Genomic DNA, 20,841 nt, shown 5'->3' with positions numbered 1-20,841 from the left:
TGGTCTCCTCTGCTAGCCTGATGAGATGTCTTCATCCTTGGAGGTCACAATACTCTGGGCCAGCGACCACTGACTGGTACAGATGAGACGTACACATTCAGCTTTCTAGAACACCTCCGCCTAACTCACAGACCCTCCACAGAGCACAGGAGCCAGGGCCATCCCTGTGTCATAGAAGAGGGCTGCTAGGCCTCTCCCCCAACCCCAGGAGCAGGGAAGCTACCCAGCAGTCTGAATCCCTGGGCTCCTTTCAGCCTGGGGCAGAGTCTTAAAGAAGCTGAGAGTAGTTTATTTCACACTGGTAGGATCACCACTAACTAGCTCACGTGGCCCCTTTGGGCAAATCTGGAAGAAAGCACCCTTTTCTCTAGATTAAGGCATGTGGCTGGCTGGTCAAGTGAAAATGAGTTGATTTCAGCCCAACCTGACTCCTTGATTGGGAGTCTTTGTGCCGTGCCCATCCTGAGTAACGGTATGAAACAGCCTGATCCTGGACTTCAACCTTGTTCATTTCATTCTCCCAACATCCCCATGAGGCAGGTATTATTTCCTCCAGTTTATACCAGAAACTCAGGCTGCAAGGGCTAGTGCAACTTGCCCAAGATCCTTCAGGTAATAAATGGTGGCACTAGAAAAGAAACCTCAGGTTCATGAGATCTCGGAATCCTGGGTCTTAATGACTTCAATGTGCCCCTCTCCCTGACTCCGACAGCACAGTTCTCTCGGGGTTTTCTCAGCATACAGCCCCCTCCCCCTCCCAGGGATAATAGCCCTTCAGAGGGCTCAGTGCTATTTCTAGAGCCAGAACAGCTGCCGGCTGGAGCTGGTACACTACCCATCAGCAAATGCTCAGAAACCAGAGCCGGAAGACAGCAGCCCGGCAATTCCAGGCGTCTTCTCAGACAGTCCAGAAAGAATCCAGCAGGAGACACCACAGTGGCAGTGAAGAGCCCTGGCTGGGACCCTGGCTGGACCGTGGCCCTGCTTGGCAGCCTCAGGCTTCCCCTGCCCTCTCTGGGCCACAATCCCTCATCTGTCCCCAGGAATTTGAGACATCAAGGTCTAAAAGCAAAAGGCCTGACGCTCTAGTGTAGCCCCAGCAGTGCTGAGGTCAATCTGCTCCCGTGGGTACCTTCCACCAAGCCTGGGCTGTCATTTCTGGCACGTGGTGGGGCAAAGCCAGACACCCAGACTCACCCCTCCTTCCCCCCAGCCAGAGGTTCTGCAGCTCATCCCCTGCAAAGGTACTGATGGAGGCAGTGATCTTATTTCTCAGGCCAGACCAGGAAGGCCTGAAAGCTCCCCTCTATAAAATTCAGCTCAAGAGCCTGGGACATTCAGTGTGTCTACGTCAGCACTGGTCAGTGTCCCTAATGTTCCTAGTGGGCTGTGACCCTCCTCTAGTGCCAAAGCCAAGAGCCACAGCCTCACAGACTCCTCTTCATCTCCTCCGCAGGGCAGGGACCTGACTTGGTCTTCCTGTCTCACCCAGGCTGGTTTCTCTGTCTAGAACTTTAGCGTCTTCCTACTCATCCCTCAGAGTAGGAAGTTGGCTGGCTTCCTACTGGTCGCTTCTCCCCCAGCCCTCCTTACGCTGAACGACAAGCCATTCCTCCATGGCCCGTCGGTGCCCCTCCACAGGCCGGGAGTTGCTCTTCTCTTCCACCCACTGAAGGTTCACGGAAACGCTACTAAGTCCAGGCACGGTTTTAGGCAGAACCCAGTGATGATCTAGACAGGCAAAACCGCTCCCTCCTGGACACTGCCAAGGGGTGAGGATCAGATATTTATAACAGAGTGACAGCAACGATGGAATCTATCAAAATAAATAAATAAATAATAAATGCCAGGGTAGGAGACAGAGGACACCTGAGGCCGGTCAAGGAAGGTCTCCTTGGACAGGGGACATAATGCAAGGGGGGTGGAGCCCTATGCAGATGTGTGGGAAGAACTTCCCAGAGAGGGAACAGTGAGTGAACACAGATGCTCTGAGGACAGCCAGAGGTGGCCAGCTGCAGGCCCACCAGCAGCCAGTGTGGTGGGAAGAGGGGTGGGGGGTCAGAAGGCAGCAGGCCTGGGACACACTGGGCCTGTGGGCCACCCCGCATCGCGGTGCTCAGAGCATTCAAACAGGGAACACCAACATCTGATTTAAAAGGTCACGCTGGCTGACAAGGGTCTTGGGAAGGAGGAAAGGAAACGGTGCAGAGTGGGGGACCTGACGCTGTTCCCAGAGGCTGAGCAGGTGGGGGAAGAGACAGGCCTAGCAGGCAGCTGAGGGACTGGACTGGTGGGATGTGCTGATGGCTAAGATTCAGCAAGTCGGGGGGTGGGGGGTCTATGGTAACCAAGAACTTTAGCTTGAACAACTAGGTGGGGGATGGAGCCATTTATGGGAGGGGAGAGGAAAGTTTTAGGGTGTGAATGGAAAGGGGAGTGGGCCATGTGAAGTCGTCGTGACTCAGACATCCGAGGGGAGACCACAGGTAGGAAGTCAGATACGCACACCTGTGGCCCGGAGTAGAGGATGGGGCTGGAGATACGCGTTCCTGAGTCAAAGGACAAGGACTCCTTGAGAGGTCGGGGAGAGCGAGTAGACAGAATGAACAAGAGGGCCCAGGGCAGGCCTGAGGTCAGCCCACGGTGGTAGAGAAGGAGGAAGGAGGGCAGGTGGGAGGAAAACCCAGACAAGGATGCTCCGAGCAGAAAGCGCCCCCCGGGGCCAGAAGGGCAAGTCCATCCAGAGCTGATGGGGTCCAGGAGGGAGGGAGGGCAAGACCAGTGAGACAACTAGGGGGCCACCAGTGGTCTTGACAAGGGCAGGTACACTCTGTGGGCAGGAGCCGAGGCCAGGCAGCTGCCATGATGCTGACCGTGAAGTCGCAGTGAGGAAAACCAAGGGGGGTAGAGCTGGGTCCTGGGGGAGTGGAGGGGACAGGAGGTGATCGATGTGGAGGAGGAGGAAGGGATGGACTTAACTTGTTCTTCAAGGCTCTAAAGGGCAGACCCAAGAGCCAGCTGAGCATCAGGGAGGGAAGGTTTACCTTCGACACATGGAGCACATTCTGACCAGGGTCCTGTGTGGAGACCCGTCTCTGCCTGCTCCTGATTCCCCATCACCTATAATCCCAGCACAGTCTTGGTAGCCATGGATTAAGGAAGATGCAGGGCTATGCGTAGCTACATAGAGCCTCTAGATGCTTCTAGAACTTCTAGCTTCTAGGGAACACTTGCAAGTGTCCCCCATCTGATTACCAGGTAGATGCTGGGTCTTCTCTGCCCAACTCCAGCCCCTTTTCTTCCTATTCTCCATTTCCTTCCATCCTCACTGCTTCGCAAGGCCTCCTACCTTTGCCAGGGACTGGAATGAACTTCTGGAAGACAGCAAAGAGGAAGGAAGTACAGGGTCTGTGAGGCAAGGGAGGAGGGAGATGTGGTCATGGCGGCTAAAGGGAGGAGTGTGGGGAGCTGACCCGGGTCAGGAGGGGTTGGGGTGAGGATGATGCTCCACCCTCCTCACTAGATTTTTATGGGATAAAGAAGCAGTGTGATGTAAAGCAATAAGAGGTAAAGTCACAAGGGGTCTGTGCACACACGACCTTCACGGTTCTTCAACAGATGCATGTTCAGAAAATGGTGTTCCCATGATCTGAGGGGTTCTGGCTTCCTAATGTCAAGAGATCACCTATGGAACACCTGCACAGGCCCAAGAGAAGAGATGGTGGTTTTGCGAGAATCAGTCTTCAAGTCTCTTAAAAGTAACTCATGCAACCAACATCATTACGACCTACTCGTCAGAGCAGCTCTCTACAGCAGGGGAGGCTAATAATATATTTCATAGCTGCATGACCTCCAAAATAAGTGCTTTTTTTAAAAAAGTCGGTTAAAAGTATGGAACCATTTTTGTTTTGTTTGTTTCAACAGCACCCACACTAGAAGATTTTGCTAACCTGACTCTCCAAATTCTTGCCAGCTGGATGGAGCTCAAGAGCTCCACCAGCCACCTTCCCACTTCCCCCTTCCTTTACCACAAAAGGGGAAACTGACCAGAAAGGCTCACCCTAAGCCATCCTGCACCCACGTCACTGCAACACCTGACATTTCACAGCATCCCAAGGGCTTCTTTTTGAAGTGCAGAATCCCTAGTTGAAGGCAAAGGGAAGGAAGCATCTTTTGGGAGCAGCTGTCAGGAAAGTACTGAGTTCAGGGATTGGAGTCTCCCAGAGAGAACCCCAGAGGGTGAGGGGAAGGGAGGAGGCCCCAGAGGAGAAAAGGTGGGGAGAGCTAGGAAGGGGCAGCGAGAGAATCAGGAGCATCATGCCCAAAGCCACTGCAGCAGCCCAAGGATGAGAGGAAATGCGCAGAGCAATGACCCACTCACGTCCTTTTTTATTCAAGGCCTTTTTGTTCTGTCTCACTGCCAGGAGCTGAGGACAAGAACAGAAGGGAAGAGAGATCTTGAAAAGGGAAGGCAAGCGGCACTCACCCCAGCATGGATGACCTGTCCGCAGCCCAGGAGCTGGGACTTCAGAGTCACACCACACCCGTGTGCTCTGCCTGGACCACCCACCCCCCAGAGGTAATGTCACCTTTCCATGACTCCGTTTCCTCACCTATGATGTGGGGATGGTGGGAGTGCCCATCTCAAAGGCTGGAGGGTGAGGATTAAATGTGACAATGCACAGAAGGCTCCCAGCAAGCGCCTGGCTCACCATCAGCCTCATGACACCAGGCTGCATGCTGACCCTCAAGGGCTCAGCCGAGTCTTGCTTCCTCACCAAAGCATCTTGATTTCCACCTAGGTTCCAAGAACGCTCGCCCACTATGCCACATAATTTATTATCTAATTATACACTGTCTTGAAACAATTAGGGAACAATTCACTACAGCATAATAAGGTGCTCTAAAATATGACAATTCCAAACCCCATGACATACGGGACTTGCAAGACACACAGAAGGCAACCTCCTCCACGCTCACTCGGCTCACTCTTCTGCAGGGATGGCTCTCTCTGTTATGGGTCAGGGGCTTCTCTTTTTTCCTGGGGCTGGAGCTATACTCCACCCTCCAACCCAGAAGCCTAGCAGTACAGGGAGAAGGGAGTCCCAGCCACAGGCCACCCACCAGTTCTGCTCCAGACTCAGTGGGAAGGCTCCCTTGGCTTGCTTCTCCTCTCCTCCCCTGGCCGTCATGTCCCAGTGGAAAGGCCGGAGGACCAAGGCTGGTGTGCAGCCAGGGAAAAGGCACCGAAGAGGCCAGCCCACCAGGCTGCCAGTGGGCTGCACCTGGGGCTGAGCATCGGGAGGGCCCTGGGGATACATGCACAGATGGTGCAGCCAGGTCTCCAAGGGGAGAGGCTCCTAGGGATTTGCAGATGCCTCAACAAACACGGAAAGGCACCTCATACTTGTGGGAGAGTTGTCCCTGTGTAATGACAGACACTGCCCTGAAAGCAGACACATCTCACAGAAAGTAGAGTGAAAGGGCTCAGGCGGGCTGGGCCATCACAGAGGGCTTGCAGGAGGAGGTGGGGCAGGAGGTGCATATTGGCAGGAAGACAGGACCAGGGTGTGGAGCAGGGACCAGGGTGCAGAGCTGGCCCAGTAGGACGAGTACTGGGCCTCTCCTCCCAAAAATGCCTGCGGGGAGGTGTTGGGGGTGGTGGTTCTCAGTCATCACCGAAGTAAACAATCCACCGCCTTCTTGCCTCCTTTTTTGCTTATATTTTTGTTTTTGTTTTTGCGTAGGGGATTGAACTCAGGGCACTCTACCACTGAGCTACATCCCCAGCCCTTTTATTTTAATTTAAAGACAGGGTCTCACTATGATCCTCCTGCCTCAGCCTCCTGAGTTGCTGTGATTATAGGCATGCATCACCATGCCCAGCTTCCTTTCTACTTTCTTTACAACTTTCAGTCTCCCCGTTTTCTACCCTGGGGCTCAGAACACTCAGGCTGCCCTATCATCTGCTCTTCCCAAGAGAAAATGCTCTGGTAATTCCAACCTGTGACTGAGTTTATGCATCCAAAGTGCTTCCCCCTTTCTGGGGGTGACTTTCCCAAGACCATTCGAGGAGACAGCAAGGTTGAATCCAAAGGAATAAATCTCTAAGGGAAGATTTGGGAGCACCGAAGTTGAAGTTTGCAATCTTACCAATAACCTTCACCACTTCTCTGCATACTTTGTTCTTTTATTCAATTAACACTGAGCACCGAGTAGACACCATAGAAGGTGCTGAGAACTCAAAGAAGCAAAATCAGTATCGAGCTGGGGACATGGAACCAGTAGCTCATAATTTAAACAAGACAAGAAAGACCTTCCTACTTATTCAAAGTACTCATTTAAATAAAACACACGCTGATTAAAAAGCATTCCTATCTGCTCATTAAAACAGTTCCCCTGAGGCTGCTTAGTGGAGAATAGTTCATAGACTTAGACTTGAACTTCATCAAGCCGTATGTTCATGTGATTTTATAACTCACACACTTTCTAGTTCCGCCTGGACCTCCCCAGCATGTATCCAGTGAGAAGATCTGACCAGGGCCTTTTTGAGCACAGTCTGGATTTTCTTTGTGGTCCTGTTTGGAGTCTTCCAGACTGGTCGTTTGGACTGGTTCCTTCTGTGGCTCCTGCTTGAGCATACAGTACATTAATCCTTTGCTTTTCTGCCCCTCTTTTTCCCCTGGTTATATTTGGTAGATCCTGACTTCCTTTCCAACCCTGTTAATAATAAATGATAACAGGTTGTCCCACACATCGACACACTACACAACTATAGATAGCAAAATATGGCAGGCACTGAATTATTCAATAGCTGGATAATGCCACGGAGAGCATTCCCCGCTCCAGACGCGGAGGGCCGCTCATCAGGATGCTGTACACTGTGTCCTGCTTAGGTCCTCCCCCGGCCCTGCTGATTGGCTGCCAGGAGCTAAGCGACCCATTTTAAAGAAGAACAAGCTGCTTGCTCACCAAGGGGGAAAAAAATCTCCCACATCCGGCTCAGTTTATTTTTTTTTTCTTTTATTCTTTTTTTTTTTTTTTATTGTAGATGAACACAATACCTTTATTTTATTTACTTTTATGTGGTGCTGAGGATGGAACCCAGTGCCTCACACATACTAGGCAAGCGCTCTATCACAGAGCCACAACCCCAGCCCCCCATGCTTTGTTTAATTTGTTCTTTATAGTTGTACATGACAATAGAGTGTATTTTGTCATACTGTACATAGATGGAGTATAACTTCTCACTCTTGTAATGAAACATGATGTGGAGTTACACTGGTCATGTACTCATATACGAACACAGAAAAGTTATGTCCAATTCATTCTACTCTCTTTCCTATTCCCATCTTCCCTCCCTTCCCTTCATTCCCCTCTGTTTAATCCAATGAACTTCTATTCTTCCCTTTAATGTGTATTAGCATCAGCATATCAGAGAGAACATTTGGCCTTTGATTTGGGGGGATTGGCTTATTTCACTTAGCATGGTAGTCTCCAGTTCCATCCATTTCCCTGCAAATGCCATAACTTTATTCTCTTTTAATGCTGAGTAATATTCCATTGTGTAAATGTACCACATTTTCTTTATCCATTCATCTCATGAAGGGCACCAAGGTTGGTTCCATAGCTTAGTTATTGTGAATTGAGGCACTACCAGCTCAGTTTTTAATGACATGATCCACCATGTCTCACAGGAGAGCTGAGCATGCTGCAGTCCTTCCTATACGTGGGGACTTTGGGGGTTAACTAGAAACTGAGATTGGAATTGGAACTGTCCCAGGGAAACTTGGGATGACATTTATTCTACAGCTAAGGGAATTCTTGGTTAAGTGGCTGTTCTTCAAAAGGAAGTCAACTCAGCTGGTCATGACCTTGGATAAAGGGCACTTGAATTCCAAAACCCAACTGACAGGGGACAATGGTATCACCGCCCCTGAGGGATCCCAGTGTTTAGGAAAGGGGAGACTGACCTGAGTCCTTGAGACAGAAAGAGACGAAGAAAAAATAAAGAAGAGGGGAGATGACAAAGGGAAAGAAAATGAAAGACGGGCCAAGAACAGATGATGGGTACAGAGACAGGGAGCAGGGGAGCGAGTTGATACAGAGGAGGAGGGGAAGGAGGATACTGGCCCAGGAGAAGTTAGGGACAGAGTTCATTCAATGACTTCAGCCACTGACTGGGGACATCTGTCCAGAAACAGCCTCCCAGGGGCCTGAGCTTCCTGCTCATTCCAGCATTTCCAGCCAAGGCCTCTCAAGCCTCTCCCAGGCGGCTCCCCCGGAAGATGGACAGCCGCTCACTTCCCCAGGCCACTGTCCATCTCTGCAGGCAGAACACACGGCAGACGGGCCAGTGTGCAAGCTCAACATTTCAAGGACAACTATGGACTATTCACCCTCCCTGTGACATCCCAAGGGTCACGCAGCTGGCCATACACAGGAAGAACCATGGTCCCAAGAAGCCAGCATCAGACCCAGGAGCCCTCGCCATGGCGTCCCCACACCTCAGTCCTGCCTGTGGGCATCTGCCTGCCTGGTTTCTGACATTGCCACCACACCTTTACTTGTTCAAAGCATTGAACAAACGCATACCTACCAGGGATCTCCAAAAAACTCAACTTCTGCAGGGTCAATTTCATGTTTGGGCATCAAAATTAACTGTGTGGAAAACTCAGGCCTCTTCCCAGGGCAGTGGCTCTGAGAGCCTGTACTTAGGAATACAAGAACCAAAGAACCAAACACCTCCATCGGCCCCTGGAAGCATTTAGCTGGCAGGTTCCAGCCACACCCAGCTCTCAGCAGAGAGAGCATCCTACCTCCTCAGGAAATCCCCCACAATCCCTCCCTGCAAGGACTGTGCCCACCCGAGGACGTTCCATCTGCACTTGCTCAACAATCTTGCTGAGCTTCCGCTCCTGAGTCTGCAGAGTGCCCTCGGTTACTGATATGAGCTCCTAACACTGAGATCAAGAGGAAACACCTCATAACAGCACGGACGTCACAGTTCAGCACTGCCCTGAAGTGTCTCTGCCCAGCCAAGGGCAGCCCATTTGTGCCCAGGCAGAGGACTTCAGAGAAGCAGGGGACCCTAGCCCAACACCCACCCCTGATGCCACACACCCTGCCAACATCCTCAGATGGAGGCTTGAGACCCAGATACCCCAGGGCCAATGAGTCCCTACGTTGTTGGGCATGGGTCCTACTCCTCAGCCTTCACATCCACTCACCCCTGGGGTAACGAGACAGGAGGATCCCCAAATGATCTTGCTATGAGCCAGCTGACCAAGCTGCCCCTCCCCAGAAGGCAGCTCTGGGGGTGGACCATGGGGCACAGAATCCAGGGTCCCCACAGGATGGGCTCCCCCCTCCCTGGCCATTTGTCAGGGTCTGTACCTGGAACTGGAGTCACTGCTGCTCTGCACTGCTGGGTTGTCGGTGACATTAAAGAGCCCCGTCCAATTGGCCAGCTGGTCACCACTCTGCCAACCAAACTGGAGGCCTCTGGCAAGAAAATGAGGCAGTCGGTACACACACTCACTTGTTGGGTTAAGCCTGTCTAACAAGGCTTGTTCTGTCCTTGTGCCCAAGCAACACATCGCCTTGATCATGCACTTGATGGAGATGACGGCGAGGATTCCCACCATGAGGATGACCCAGCGTCTCTGCTCTACTGCAGCCACTGCTCACTTCCCCTTTCCCAGCAGGGCTGAGACCACACATTTTCAACACAGGGAAACTGAGGCTCAGTGAGATCAAGGTCAGAGGGCTCTTCTACCTTTACTATAGTGCCATCCCTTGATTCCTGCCTCGAGAGACTTAAACGGAAGAGCTCTGGTTGCCAGTATTCTGTCCCCTGGCGAGGCAAAATATGCTTCAAAGATTTTCATGAAATTGCCAGTTTTCCAATGCATAAGGGTGTCGCTCCTGGGCTAAGCTGATAGACTTAACACATGTGTCTCTACTTCCCCAAACCTGCAAAAATATCAGCAAAGCAATAATAAGGACCTGGGCATGGACAGGAGTGATGGAAGGGCTAGCAACAATATCTTAGAAGACAACAAGCAGATGGTAAGGAACTTAGGTGGAGAGGATGCACTCCTGACTATCTACAAGTAGAGCTGAACCAGGTATGGCGGCACACGCCTGTAATCCCAGAGACTTGAGTGATGAGGCTGGAGGATCACAAGTTCAAGGCCAGCCTCAGCAACTTAGTGAGATCCTGTCTCAAAATAAACATAAAGAAGGGCTGGGGATGTAGCTCAGAAGCGGAGCCCCCTGGGTTCAATCCCCAGGTTCAGACACTCAGGCAAAAGAGGAGGATCTATTGGTAGCGCACATTCTGGAAGACTCAGGCATGAGAGGGGCTGGGGCCCACAGCAGGTGGATAGATAGAACGGCATTAAAGGCAGCTAGATGACCCTCCCCTGCTACCACCACCCTGCAGGTTCCTTCCCAGGCCCACTCATGCTCCACCTGCCCACCCCAGATGCAGCACATGTGCCCCCATAGCAAGAGGACCCAGAGAAGCTCTGTTCTGTTCTCCTTGGAGACCTTACACTGAAAACAGCTGGGGGCACTTGCAAGCCTGCCCACCAACTCTGCAGAATGCTGGGACCACTTACCCTGCCCCTCTGGTTTAGCCAGGGATGCATTTCTCAGAAAAGAAACTGAGGCTTAAAGGACACAGCAAAGAACAAAAGGGACTGTGCCATCTGAGAGCCCTGGGACAGGCTTTCCCTCCTGGCCCTGTGGACACCTGGGGCTGGAGAGCTCTTTGGTGGGGATGTCCTGTGCCTGTAGGGTGGGCAACATCCTGGTCTCTTGCAGGTGCCAGTAGCACTGCACCCCAATTCTCCTGTTATGACAGCCAGAAATGTCTCCAGACACTGCCAAACGCCCCTGGCTGAGAGCTCTTGTTGCATAGCAATGCAGAGCTTCCAAGTGACCTTCTAGGGACTGGCTGCTAAGGACACTGGCAGGTGGAGAAAGTCTGAACTTGAAAGCCAGAAGACCAAACAAACAAAAAACCAAAAAAGGAATTCAGAGAAAAAAGGAATTCACAGTTGAAGGGCAGACAAGATTTTTTTAATAAAACCCTTAATAATAACCAGGCTCTCAACCAAGGCCGTGGGGCGCAGGTGGTAGCTGGAGTGAGTCACCTCCACTGATGCCCAATGTCCTCAGGCAAGTCTCAGTGCTGCTCCCAGTCTCTGCTCTCATCTTTCAAGGGAGGGAACTGTCTCGACGTCTCCAAAGTCCTTGACCAAAAGTGTCGTGGAGTTGGGCGTCCTGGGTGCCCAGCACCTCTACTTGCAAGTCCAGCTCACCTCCCAAGTCCATGCTGACCCAGCCTCCCTGCTGGCCCTCTGCTGAGGGCGCCCCTTCAGGTGCTGCTAGGGGAGCACTGCACACATAAAGTGCTCAATTGATGCACTGCTGACTGGTTGTGCGTTCCTTTCTCATCCTCTCCAGTCTCCATAGCAGAAGGGAGATCAGCCTGGGAGAGGAACAGGCACAACTCACAGAGGCCAGAGGCCTAGCAGAATGCCCATCTGGTACTTTGTCCATTCAGAAAACAACCGCACTCCATTCTGGTCTCATTCAATAGTTATTCATTTCTTTATTTGCTGGTTAAGCTTCATTACTTTAAGGCTTGATGATACTATCTAGGTTTGGTTTAGAGATACTTGTTGAACACTTACTATGAACTGGGCCCTTTACATACAGGATCTCAATTCAACAACCCATCCAAAAAGTCTCATGAACTTTATTGAAGCTGATGAAACGTGCAGCTCAGAGAGGTTTAGTAACTTTGCCAAGATCACAAGGCTAACAAGTGGCCAACCTAAGACTTAAACCCAGGGTTGTCTTATTCAAAAAGCTTTTATTCCCTAAGACTTTTACTAGACTGAATATATGGGCTGAGAAAATAATATTTCCACCTTAGATTTTGTAAATTAGCTGGTTTACAAATCAGTTCCCCAGCCCAGGAGCCTGCCATGAAACTCACAGCCTTCTTAAAATAATGTGACCAGCTCTCTCTCCGCTTTGCGGTGCCACATCCTGAGGTACTTTTCTTGGACACACCTTCCGCCATGATGCTCTGCCTCACCTCAGACACAGAGCCGTGGAGCTGGCCTTCTACGAACAGAGACCTCTGAAACCGCACATTAAAGCATGACCACATACAGAAATGGAAAACACCCCTCGGCTTGAAAAATGCCTCGCAAGAAATGCCGGCCTTCCCAGGGACAACCTCACGTCATAGCAAAGAGAAGATCCTTGAGGGGAGCCCCTCATTTCCTGGGACTTCAAGAGCTGCAATGGATGGAAGTAAAACACACAAAAGGTTTAATCCAAATGTTTCCCAATTACATACTAATGTTTCATACGATTTCCCCATCATCATCATCATCATCATCATCATCATCATCATCATCGAGCCGGGTAAGGTGGTGCACACCTGTCATCCCACTGGCTCAGAAGGCTGAGGCTGGAGGGTCACGAGTTTAAAGCCAGCCTCAGCAACTTATCAAGGCCCTAAGCAATTCAGTGAGACCCTGTCTGTAAATAAAATACCAAAAAAGGCTGGAGATGTGGCTCAGTGGTTAAGTGCCCCTGAGTTCAATCCCTGGTACCAATCATCATCATCGTCATCATCATCATCAATCATCACCACCACATTTTTGTCTCTTTAGAGCAGAACAACTGCATCCCAACTGTCTAACAATTTTTAGTAAAAACTCTAACATATGGACACAAAAAATATGGCGATGGCTAGTGGTTATATCCTGAGACATTCAAAAAACAAAAACTACAAATAGAGAAGACATTAGCTCACAAGTCAGGACAGCCCACCAGCGTGCTTGAGCTCTTCACATCAGTTGCTCTAGAGGTCCCAAAGACAAAGTGCTCTTAATTACCTGCACCCTGAGTTTATGTTTAACTGTGGAAAGTTCACATGAAATGTGTCATTTTCATGTAATCGATAATCCTATCTAGCTAGGCATGTGGCACATACCTGTAATCCCAGTGGCTCAGGAGGCTGAGGCAGGAGGATTTCGAATTCAAAGCCAGCCTCAGCAAAAGAAGGCCCTAAGCAATTCAGTGAGACCCTGTCTCTAAATAAAACACAAAATAGGGCTGGAGATGTGGCTCAGTGGTTGAGTGCCTCTGAGTTCAATTTCTGATACCAAATAATAATAATAATAATAATAATCCTATCTATAAAGTCACAAAATTGAGACTCACAGACAGCAAGGGCTGATGTTTGAGGCAAACATCAGTTAACATCTGCCCTTCCTTCTTCCTCCATGCAGATTCCTTGATATTTAATCAGATCACAACTCCAGAGACCTACACAGACTGCTGGACAGCAATAGTTCCTTCCTACTCTAACTACCCTGTTTGAACCAAGAACCCTCTAGAAGAACCACATTTGTCTCTGTAAACTTATGAAGAGCTCAAAGCTGTAAGTTTCCACCACCACACTTTCATGCTACTTCTAAATACTCTCACTGGATCTGGTGAAGGGATGGACAGAACAGAAAATTAATATCTTAGCTCATTTTGTCCTGAAAAAGAAAGCACTTTCCTTGTGAGAAATTTTACATGAAGGCTGTCCAAAAGAACTTCCTGTAGCAGGCCCTGAACACTTGACATTAGTTGATACCGTTGAAGAACTTTTATTATTTTATTGTTCACTAATTTACATTTGAACAAACCCAAGTGACTGACGGTTACCATAATGGACAACGCAATTCTGGATAAACTCAATATGTAGATCAAATCACTGTAATTATATTTTTAATGTGCAGAGAAAAATGTTATTTCATCTATGTTTGAATGTGTACCTCTTGAGTTTCAGGTCAAAGACTCTCAAAAAGAATGTCTAGGCAAATTGCTTTCAGTGAGATATAATTTACATGTAATAAAATTCACAAAATTTTATTCACACAAAAAAATAATACTCTGACCAGCAAGAGATTTTCCCATGAAATGTACAAAAGGTCAGCAAGCCACACTGTCATTCTCCCACGTACAGGAGACAGTGCTGCCTGGGTGACAGCAGTCAGGTATCATGAGCAGGCAGGGCAACATCACAGAAAGGTGTGCATTATAAATTAACGAAAGAAACAGGCCACCAGAGGTATGCAGTAGTCATATGACTTTTATAAGGCTTTACATCATAAAGCTACTTATCTTTGTAGGCTAAAATGTGTTTCTTCTAGGGGCCTGGAAATGGGGTTCAGTGGTAGAGCATTTGTGTGGCATGCAGGAGGCCCTGGGTTTGATCCCTAACACTACCAAAAAAAAAAAAGCGAATATGGTTGAAATTTATCCTTCTTTTAGTTTCGCAATGTTTTCTATTTATCTCAAAAACTTGATTGCATCATTTTCAAAGCTAATATATAATTAAAATTCTATTCCTGAGCTAGTGAAGGAATTGTCTATTATTAGCTAATTAAACTCCCATGAGGAAGGTGCATATTGGTATGAGAGAGGATAACAAAGAGAAATGTTTTGTTTTGTTTTTGTTTTGCAGTATTGGGGATTGAACTCAGGAGTTCACTGAGCTACATCCCCAGCTTTTCTAATTTTATATTTAGAAACTGCATCTGGCTAAGATGCCCAGACTGGCCTTGAATTTAACCAACTAGCTGAGATTATAGGTATGTGCTCCCACATCCAGCTAACAAAGAAAAGTTTTATTCACTTATTCATTGACTCAACAACTATTATTGAGCATCCACTATGCACCAAAAACTGTCCTAGACACTGGGACAAATAATAAAGGATAGCAAACTCTTGTTTTCAAAATGTTTGCCTTAAAATAGAGATGAGTAAACTAAAACACACACAAATATTAACACACGTGAAAACAACACACACAAGAACCTGCTAGCATACACGAAATATGAGCAAACAACTAAATGCATGTGAAAACGTTAGCAAACAACATGACAAAATTAAGTGCTAAGAGGGGTGCTATTGATGTTCTGCCTTGGGTTGTTTTATTTTACAAGAAGGAAAAGATTTGAAATCAACATGGCAGAATGTGAACCTTATCAACATCATGACATGAATGTTTATTATATTGTTCTCCATATTCTTTAGAATTCCACCTTTTTCATTCTAAAAATGTGTTAAAATAATTTTTGTTGTCTGCTTTTTGCAATGCTGGGGATTGACTGGGGGTTTCACGCATGCTCAGCACACTCTGCCACTGAGTTACATCCACACCCTAGAAAAATTTTTGCAAATGAAGTGTTTTCTCTAAACTCGTGTTCACTAACAAGCTCCAGAGTGGCCACAGGCAACTTTTTGGTCTTAGACAGACTTGTAGTGTCTTTGCGCCTCACAGGTTTAGCCAACACTGAACACTGTCTGAAACCTACAAACACAGCACATACAGAATTTCATAAACTGAGTTATTCACGACTGGATTCAGATATATCGAGGCCTCGGGCACTGAAAAGTTTCTGGTGCCACCTAAAGTTACACGCCTATTAGAATTAAAATAGCTGCCGTCTAGATTTCCTGATTATGAAATCTGGGATAGGTTCACTGGGGCTCATCTCTCCTCTGTTGTGGTGGTTGTTGGTGACAACCGGGGTCATCCACGTCCCCTGTTGCATAACCCTCAGACATGGAATGTAACCCCCTGATCTCAAAGCAACGAATCCTCCCGCCATCTGACCCTTCCCAAAGTCAACTACAGGGAATTTCAGGGCAAAAAGCAAGATCACGTTTTAGAGATGCTATTTAAAAACAAGAGGAATTGCCCATTAGATGGAATTACTTCCATTAATAATGTCCTCCAAAATTGTAATCATTAACTTATTAAAATTTATGCCAGTGGATTAAGAAAATATGTGGCTAAGAAAACATATGCCTCAGCACTGGGACAGGTTTATATGTCATTTTCAATCCTCCCAAAAGCTTTGAGGTAAATATTATTATTATCCCCATTCACAGATTAGGAAACTGAGGCTCAGGGAGATTAGATTCATAACCTGCCCAGCTATATTATAGGAAGCTAAAAAAGTATTCAAGCTGGAGTCCAACTCCAGGGCCTGTGCTTCTTCCTCTTCTTTAGCCTCATCCATGTTCCCATGGTCTATCTTTCTTTTCTTTCTTTCTTTCTTTCTTTCTTTTTTTTTTTTTTTTTTTTTTTTTGGTATTGGGGATTAAACCAGAGGTGCTTGATCACTGAGCTACATCCCCAACCCTTTTTATTTTGAAACAGGATCTTGCTAAGTTGCTGAGGTTAGCAACTTACAGATGTGGGCCACTGTGCCAGGTTCCCTATTCCCTTTCAAAGCAACAACAAAAGAATACTTTCCTGACACATGCCTATGATCTCAATGACTGAGAAGCTGAGGCAGGAGGATCTCAAGTTCAAGGCCAGACTTAGCAACTTAGTGAGACCCTGCCTCAAAAGAAAATTTAAAAAAAACAGCTGAGGGTGTAGCTTAGTGGATGAACACTTGCTTAGCATGTGTGAGGCCCAATATGGCAACCAAACAAATCAAAAAGCTGAAGGACTTCTGCATTATTCAGTGTTTTTAAAATCATCAGAGCTTCTATGTCACTGTGGAGAGTACTGTAAATACTGTAAATTGAAGAGGCTGCACCAAGTCTTCTCTGAGAGCCTCTCCCATCTGATTGAAGACCCAAAGTCATGGATTTTAAATATGAATTTGTGACCCTGGAGGAGGCCAGAGGGGCAATTTTATGGGGGACAGCAAGGCGAATAGCATATCTATAGCTCTCCGCTCCCAGCGCATGGGCACAGACACAGTCTGCCTTCACATGTGATGGCAGGCTGGAAGTGTGGCTCAGTGGTGAGCACCAACCTTGCACATGGTGGGCCCAGCCAAGCGTCGGCTGGTCCACTCAGGTGCTGGAATCACCAGGGATGCTGAGCCAAGACAGGCAGGATCTGTGGGGCTCAAGCCTCTGGGCACTGCAGGCGTCTATGCTCCAAAAGCAAAACATACCCCTGACAGTGGAGCCCAGGACGTGGGGATGCAGAATGTTCCACCCAGCAGGGCACAGCATGCAGCCCAGGTCACCAAAAGGCTGGCCAGGTGCCTCAGGACAAAATGAAAACTGAATCCCTTCCTCAGGAGAATCTTCCAAGGGTCTCCTCCCTCGGGCTCCTGCAGGCTCTGGAGGTCAGCCTGAAGCCATGGTCTTTTCCTTCAGGTCAGCTGCCTCCCAGCTGGCCTCTGGTCTTCATGTCTTCCCTGCCATTTGGCCATCAGTCCCAGGCAGGGGAAGGAACTGGGGGAGGAGGAGGCCCAGCTGGGACAAGCACCAGACTGCTTCTGAGTCCAACCATCCCAGGTGGGGGAAGGGCTGCACAGAGGTATCCCCGGGCACTCTCCCACCCCAGAAGCCCAGGCTCATATTGGATAATCCCAGCAGTGCTAGCCAGAGCCACCAGGCAGGAATGGGCCTGACTTGAAGGGCCACAGGGGCCATCTCTAGCCTTAGACTATCTGACACTTTTACTTGTCACTTAGACTTTCAGAAGAATGGGGGCCTTCCCTCACAATGCTACATGGCCTTCTTCAATGCTATTAGACACCACGATTGTGCTTAATAACTGACAGCCTGTTTGTAACTGTTGATTGACAATGACCACCTGTGCACAGTGGGTGTCTTGGGAGACCCAGGGGTGGGTGTGAATGGACAAGAAAAGAAGGAGAGTGGAGAGTACCCGGCTCCTCAGGGTATTGAGGAGTCAACGGATCCTGGCAGATGAACAGCCTCTGGTGGGATCTCAGGCAGCAGCACCAGCTTGACAAGAGAGAGGTTTCTGGACAGGAAGCCATTCCAGAGCCACTCAGTCATGCACCCACCTGCAGCTGCCTCCTGAGATTCCCAGATGGGAAGCCCAAGAGCCACACCCACCACCAACTAGCAGCAGGACTCCTGGCAACTAACCTCTTGGAGCCTGGGTTTCCTCACCTGTGGAAGGAGAGGAATGACCTTTGCTATAGCTGGATATGGTTGGGTTGTCCCCCACAAGCTTGTGTGTTATTTAATTACCACCATAAGGCATTAGCCCATTTTGCCCCATCATCCCAGATGTGGAACATGTATAAAAACTTAAATATTGCCGGGCACAGTGGCGCATGCCTGTAATCCCAGCAGCTCAGAAGGCTGAATCATGAGTTCAAAGCCAGCCTCAGCAATGGCAAGGCCCTAAGCAACTCAGCGAGACCCTGTCTCTAAATAAAATACAAAATAGGGCTGGGGATGTGGCTCAGTGGTTCAGTGCCTCTGAGTTCAATCCCTGGTACCCCACCCCAAAAACCCTTAAATATTATATGTAATATAGAATTATACCATATATTAACATAATCACATAATATAATTGTGGTATGAGTATATCAATATTAACTAATATGCATAATCTCTAGATTATGATTTCCAATTTTTCCTGTTTTAGTGTACCTGTTTCCATTTAAATGATTCTCAGAAACGTAAACATGGGACTTAATGGTTAAGAGGATGGAAACTTGAGACAACTTTGGTGTTCAGAGGTGGGGCCTTCAGGAGGTGATTAGAATTGGATAAGGTCATCAGGCTGGAACCCACATGATTAAATCCTGGTGGTTCTATAAGAGAGAGTGAGAGCCCAAAGAAGACACATGTGTGCTCCTGGTCACTCACAATGTGACTCCTGAGCTGCCTCAGCACTCTGCTGAACAAAAGTCATCATCAGAGGTGGGTCCTTGAACCCAGAATTGTGAGCTAAATACACATTTTCTTTTTTTTTTTAAATAAAGTTATCAGCCTTAGGTATTCATTACAATAACACAAATGGACAAATATAACCCTCAATCCAAGGATAGAATCAGCCCATAAAAGCAGACATACAAATGTTAAGTATAAGAAAGCTCCTATCTAATAATAAACCATTTAGATAACATTTAACATAATGTTTGCTTCAAGAAAAGAGAATGGGGTGATTGATAACAAGATAAGGAGTGTTATGGTTGGATATGGTTGGGTTGTCCAATTTTTAAATATTTTTTAGTTGTAGTTGGACACAACACCTTTATTTCACTTGTTTATGTTTGTATGTGGTGCTAAGGATCGAACCCAGGGTCTCACACATGCGAGGCAAGCGCTCCACCCCTGAGCCACAATCCCAGCCCCAGGAGTGTTACTTTCCATTCACATACTCTTTTGTAGTTTTTTAATCTAATGCATTTATCACTTTTTCCAAAAATAAACACCAATGCATTTTGGTGTGGATTTAATCTTCTAGTAACTGGAGGCATGCAAATGAAAATAATAGTCTTAATAGGTTTTTTTAATCCTATCAAAATGACAAAATATATGTAATGTTAACATCAGGGCTTGTCATTGGAAATCACTTATCTGGAAGAGAATTTGGAAATATGTATCAAAAGGTTTAACAAGGCTTAAAAATGCAACCCACCAATGCAATGTGTGGCCCTATAGCTACCACAACATCATAGTGTGCAGAAGCTTTAAATGACATGGGGAAATTGGTAATTTTAAGCAAAGAAGAAAAAAGGAGGAGAATATATGTAGAAGTTCACTATTATCTTATTTCTGTTTAAAAAGGCTTCAGGAAAAGTCTGAAAGAAAATATACCAAATGTCTCTGAGTAGTGGGATTTTTGAGACTTTTTTTCTGCTTCTTGATGCTTTTCTGACCTAACATTGAACATGTGTTCTTTCTGTAATAACATTAAAAAGTTATAACAACATAATAAACTTAAAATAATACAGTAAGTAATTGTAATAAAAATAATAATCCTTAAAAAAGGATGGCAAAAAACAAAATAAGAATCCTAGAAAACTGCACAAGCTGAATGTAGGCACAAAGCAAATCTTCCACAAAGTATCCTTGCACTTTCTCAAAAAAAGACAAAAGGTATAAAAGTCTACTTGCATTCTTTTTCTTACTGTATTACTTTAGAAAACTTGCACCACCTTTCTCTTCTCTTTGAAATGGATATAAATCACTTTCAAACGTGATAGGCCTTTGGTCAGCTTTGTGACCCAGGGACATCTTTCTTGAAGACCTGGAATCCATCTCCTTGAAATGTAAAAATCAAGGAAGCACCCCCATCTCCCAGTCTCAGGGGTAGGGAAGGATCATAACTTTAATGTGTACCTTGCTCCAAGTTGCAAAGCTACCTCCTGTCAGGAAGATTTGAGAAATTCGCTCTCCTCTAATAACAAAGCCAATGAGCCAACAGATGGTCATAACCCACCCACCCCCACTCCCCCACCCCTGTAACTACCCGCCTTAGGTATTTAGAAACAGGTGCCATTACTGTCCTGGTAAGTCAGTTTTCCATCACTGTGACAAAAATACCTGAGGCTCTCAACCTAGTAAGGGAAAAAGTTTATTTTGATTCATGGTTTCAGAGGGTCCAGCCCACAATGACTTGATCCTGTTGCTTTGGGCCTATGATGGCAGGAACATCAGGAGGAAGGGGACTGCTCACCTCATGGTGGTCAGGAAATAAAAAGTGAGCTAGGAAGGGCTGGAGTCCCAATCTCCCTTCAAGGGCACATCCCCAATGATCTAACTTCCTTCCACTAGGCCCCACCCCTTAAAGGTTCCACCATCTCCCAACAGTGCTACAGGCTGGGATCAAGCTGTCAACACATGACTCTGTGGAATATTCAACATTCAAACTACAGGACCAGGTAAAGTGAGGTTGAACATCGTGTGACAAACGGTGCTGTCAACTGCGTGAGGACTAGCTGTTTATCTTGAGAAGGTGTAGAAAATAGGTTGTATCTGGGTGGCTGTAAAAAAGGGTGGGATTTCTTTCTC

The 20,841-nt window shown here is 47.4% G+C and overlaps 1 protein-coding gene across 3 annotated transcripts in view; it reads right to left on the bottom strand.

Moving 5' to 3' along the window:
* St8sia5 (ST8 alpha-N-acetyl-neuraminide alpha-2,8-sialyltransferase 5) overlaps nt 1-20,841 on the bottom strand; it is a 66,487-nt gene that overhangs the window by 28,089 nt on the left and 17,557 nt on the right. For 2 of the 3 annotated variants that reach the window (XM_076837299.2, XM_076837301.2), the window contains one exon: nt 9,397-9,504. The exons of the other annotated variant lie outside the window; for it this stretch is intronic. In XM_076837299.2, coding sequence (XP_076693414.2) covers nt 9,397-9,504 — 108 coding nt within the window. The remainder of the gene's footprint in view (nt 1-9,396; nt 9,505-20,841) is intronic. 3 annotated transcript variants of the gene reach the window in all.

The sequence above is a fragment of the Callospermophilus lateralis genome, chromosome 17, assembly GCF_048772815.1.
Source record: "Callospermophilus lateralis isolate mCalLat2 chromosome 17, mCalLat2.hap1, whole genome shotgun sequence".
Taxonomy (NCBI): Eukaryota; Metazoa; Chordata; class Mammalia; order Rodentia; family Sciuridae; genus Callospermophilus; species Callospermophilus lateralis.
Note: the sequence above shows the minus strand (reverse complement) of the source record. Positions and strands in the feature narration are given on the sequence as shown.